The 4,237-nt window shown below is 38.5% G+C and overlaps 1 protein-coding gene across 1 annotated transcript; it reads right to left on the minus strand.

Moving 5' to 3' along the window:
- Positions 1-295: 295 nt before the first annotated feature.
- Positions 296-3,980, minus strand: LOC139845000 (uncharacterized). Its single transcript, XM_071835219.1, has 2 exons — positions 1,344-3,980; positions 296-1,006 (listed from the first exon to the last, which is right to left on the minus strand). The coding sequence occupies exons 1-2, from the start codon at positions 3,955-3,957 to the stop codon at positions 627-629; spliced, it is 2,994 nt and encodes a 997-aa protein (XP_071691320.1). The 5' UTR covers positions 3,958-3,980; the 3' UTR covers positions 296-626.
- Positions 3,981-4,237: the final 257 nt, after the last annotated feature.

Below are 4,237 nucleotides of genomic sequence, written 5' to 3' on the forward strand. Positions count from 1 at the left end.
TAAAAAGATTGATTTACAATAAGTTGTTTATCGGGTGTGAATCGAATATAAGGTTCAACATAAGAAATTGAAAACTAGATTGATATAGAATCTATTATGTTAGATTTAGTTTGGTACAAAACCAAACTAATCATCACTCTGTGGCGTTTAAAGTAAAACTATACTAGCTTACTTCTAATTTATAAATCAAGAATCAACTTTGAAATGGAGACGAGAATTAACCACATAATTGGAATATTTCGACCAAATTTTTTCACGAGTTATAAATAAGTTTACACAACTTGAAACACTACAAAATTCGAATGTTCGTTATGTTTATGAACTCAAAACCACATATGTACGCTTAAAAATTAATGCTTTTGACAACCCTTTTTAGTGAATGGTAGCTAATATGCCAAACTTTTCGACAAAAACTCACAGCTCAATAATACTACTAAAATATAACAACCTACTTAGTCACCTTCGCGACTCGAGCCTAGCTATCTCACTCATTTTCGCTAGACAATGTACAAGTTCTAAAACATGATGTGCAACAACGTTTGTGGCACAATATACCAAGTTCGACGTGTGAGGTACAAATCCTTCTCTATAGCAAAGTGAGGCCTAATTAGTCGAAGCAAACTTGCTTACTCGGAACTATCTTCATCAAAGCAGGGAGATATTTTCCCATCTTTGTTCATTGTAGGTCTTGGTTTGCCATCAACCACAAGTTCTTGAAGCAACTTCACAACCGCGCGCATTGAAGGGCGATTCATTGGGAGCGGGCTAATGCATAACAAACCAATGTCAAGAACCCTACATATATGTTCTCTTGATTCATACTCGAGTTCAGGATCTAGCACATGATCACGACCTTTTTGGTTTACCGTCGTTCGCACCCATGTCGCCAGGTCTCTTTCGTTGAATGCTTGATCTACTGGTTTTCTTCCAGTCACTAACTCCAAGATTACGACTCCAAAGCTGTAAATGTCACTCTTCTCATTCACACGAAGCGTGTATGCATATTCTGAAACGGGTTCATGGAAAATTAAAAATATATATATACAAAAACTAACTAAATCACATGCTTAACTAAATGCACACTAAAAATGAGATTTTGACCCGTTACCCAACCTGTTAATTTGTTACTTTTAATACTCCATGCGATGGTATAGTGGTCGGGAGGTCATGGGTTCAATCCAATCCCTGCCCCATGTTCCGTTAAGAATGAATTATCTGATTTTCCTCTCACGTGTTTGTTGTGGGACTGGTTGGTGTAGGGCTGCCAGAGGGTCGGTTTTACCCGATTGATATGATGTGTGATGATTAATTAAAATGTTAGTCGATGACTAATATCATCATACCTGGAGCGATATAACCACGAGAACCAGCAATGACAGACATTGATTCAGAACCTTTATCTACAGTATTAATGAATTTCGCCACACCAAAATCGGCAATTTTAGCTCCATACTCTTCATCTAGTAATATATTATTAGATTTCACATCTCTATGAATAATCGGAGGAACACAATCATGATGCAAATACGACAACCCTTCAGCTGCATCAACAACAATCTTAAATCTCATCGACCATTCCAATAATCGACCTTTACTACTATGCAACAAATCACCTAAACTTCCATTCGGCATGTATTCATATACCAAAAGCTTCGAGTTCCCACTCTCGAAACAACACCATAGTTTAACTATATTCTTATGCCTAATCTTACCTAACGTCTCAACTTCACTCGCAAACTCATCTTTCTGTGCATCCAAATTTGCAATATCTTCATTCCTTTTCGATGTTTCCCATAGCTTTTTGACTGCAACCGATTCACCATTGCTAAGAATCACTTTATATACTTTCCCGGATGCACCTCTTCCTATTACATTATTTTCGTTCAAAAGATGAACGATTTCATATTCACTAAACCCAAATTTACGAAAAGATCTCCACTTAGATATCGACACTCCATTTCTTTTCTTGATGTTACGGTACTTGAAAATAAACCAAATCACACCAATAACGAGCACTACTCCGGCAAAAACGAAGATGAATCTAAGCAACCATAGATTTTGATCGTTTTTCTTCGTGTGACTATTTTGAACACAACGGTGGCTAAAACCGCCACATAAATCCGGATTCCCCAAAAAGCTATCTCGATAAACTTGTTTTGCAAACTCAGACGGGATCTGTCCCGAAAGTCGATTGTTTGACAAATTCAGCTTATTTAGCATCAAGTTTTCCAAACCAGATGGGATCGTTCCGAAAAACGCATTCCCAGAAAGATCGAGATAATTAAGAACCGGTAGATTACCAATCTCATTCGGGATCTCGCCTGTAAACTTATTATTTGCTAAATTAAGCTCATTGAGCTCTTTCAACGATTCGATTTCAACAGGAACTTGGCCCGAAAGATCGTTTTCACTAAGATCAAGTTTCACCAAATGATTTAATCTAAACAACGATTCGGGAATCTCTCCGGTTAACTTATTATCACTAGCTAAAAACTCAACTAAATTGCTCAAAGATCCTATCTTTTCGGGTACACTACCCGAAAAACTATTACCAGAAATTGAAATCGACGAAAGATTAAACCCACCAGAGATCATATAAGAAAGATTACCCGAAAACAAATTATCAGCAAGATCAAGTAAATAAACATGAGGCAACCCCCAAATCCCTACAGGAACTTCACCCGAAAACTTGTTCACACTCACACGAACTCGCCCTAAACTCTTACATTCTCCAAGACTCGAAGGAAGCTCACCGGAAAACGAATTCCCAATCAAAATAAGATCAACTAGTTCATCTTTTTCACATAATCCAACAGGAAGTTCACCAAATAACTTATTAAACGAAACGTCTAAAGCCCTTAAACCAGAATTCTTTCCAAGATCACTAGGAAGTAAACCGCTTAACGAATTATTAAACAATCTTAAATCATATAAATTAGGAGACTTGGCTAAGCTTTCAGGAATCAAACCATACAAATAATTATCAGCTAAAACAAGTGATGACAGAGGCAACCTACATAACTCAACAGGTATTGTCCCTGTAAAACTGTTCATCGATAAATCGATTTGTCGCAATGCTGTCATATTCACCCATTCCCTCTTCGGTAATTCACCCGAAAACGAGTTATTGTATAGCTCGATTTGGTATAGACTTGTGAGCTGAAAAAGTATCATTGGAAATTCACCTGAAAGTGAATTATAGGACAATTCGAGATTCGCAAGCTTACGTAAATTCGAAAATGATTCAGGGATTGTTCCTGTTAACCCACATGAACTTAGCCATAAATGTTCAATATTTGTGAGGTTTCCTAATTCATATGGAACAGGGCCTGGGTTATAATTGTTGTAAGCAAGGACAAGTTCTTTTAAGGTTGTTACGTTTGTTAGACTAACAGGAAACGGTCCTGTAAGTAAGTTGTTTGTTACGTTTAACATTTCGAGTTTTCGAAACGTTCCGAAAGTTTCGGGGATTTCGCCTGAAAGACTGTTCTCTTGTAAGTCAAGGTAAATTAGATTTGAGATGTTGGGGAGGGTTGACGGAAGTTGACCGTGAAGGTAGTTTGCTGAGAGGTCGATGTAGGTGAGATTCCGGCAGTCGGAGATGGTGGTGGGGATGGTGGAGTTGAGGTTGTTGTCGGGGAAAGAGAGGGTGGTGAGGGATGGGAGACGGCAGATGGTGGTGGGGAATGGGCCGGTGAGGGAGGCGGAAGGGAGGTGGATTGAGGTGACGGTGGTGACGTGGCAGGTGATGCCGGTCCAGTTGCATGGGGTGGCGTCGGCGGGGTTCCAGTCGGAGAGGATTCCGGTGGGGTCGGTGAGGGTGGATTTAATTTGGAGCAAAATAAGTCCTTCTTGGTTTAAAGAGAAGGTGGTGGTGGTGGCTGATGATGATAATAATATGCATAGAAACAATAAAAGTGACGGTGGTGATGGTGATGAGGCCGGTGACGGTGGCATGGTGTGAACGGAGGAAATTGGGAGAAGATTATGAGAAGTTTTGGAATGTGTTTTTCAAAAGAGGGAGACTTGAGAGTAAATAATAGTGGAGCATGATTTTGATTGAGTGTGAAAGACAACTACTAACAAGCTCTTTTTATATTTTTTTATTTCATGAGATTTTGTACATTTTTATATTTTATATTTCATATAAATATAAACTAGTTTAATACCCGCAACTTTGCGGGATCAAGACAGAAATTTTTTATTTAGGTCGAACGTATTCGTATTCGTATTTATC

This window comes from Rutidosis leptorrhynchoides, chromosome 4 (genome assembly GCF_046630445.1).
Source record: "Rutidosis leptorrhynchoides isolate AG116_Rl617_1_P2 chromosome 4, CSIRO_AGI_Rlap_v1, whole genome shotgun sequence".
Lineage (NCBI taxonomy): Eukaryota > Viridiplantae > Streptophyta > Magnoliopsida > Asterales > Asteraceae > Rutidosis > Rutidosis leptorrhynchoides.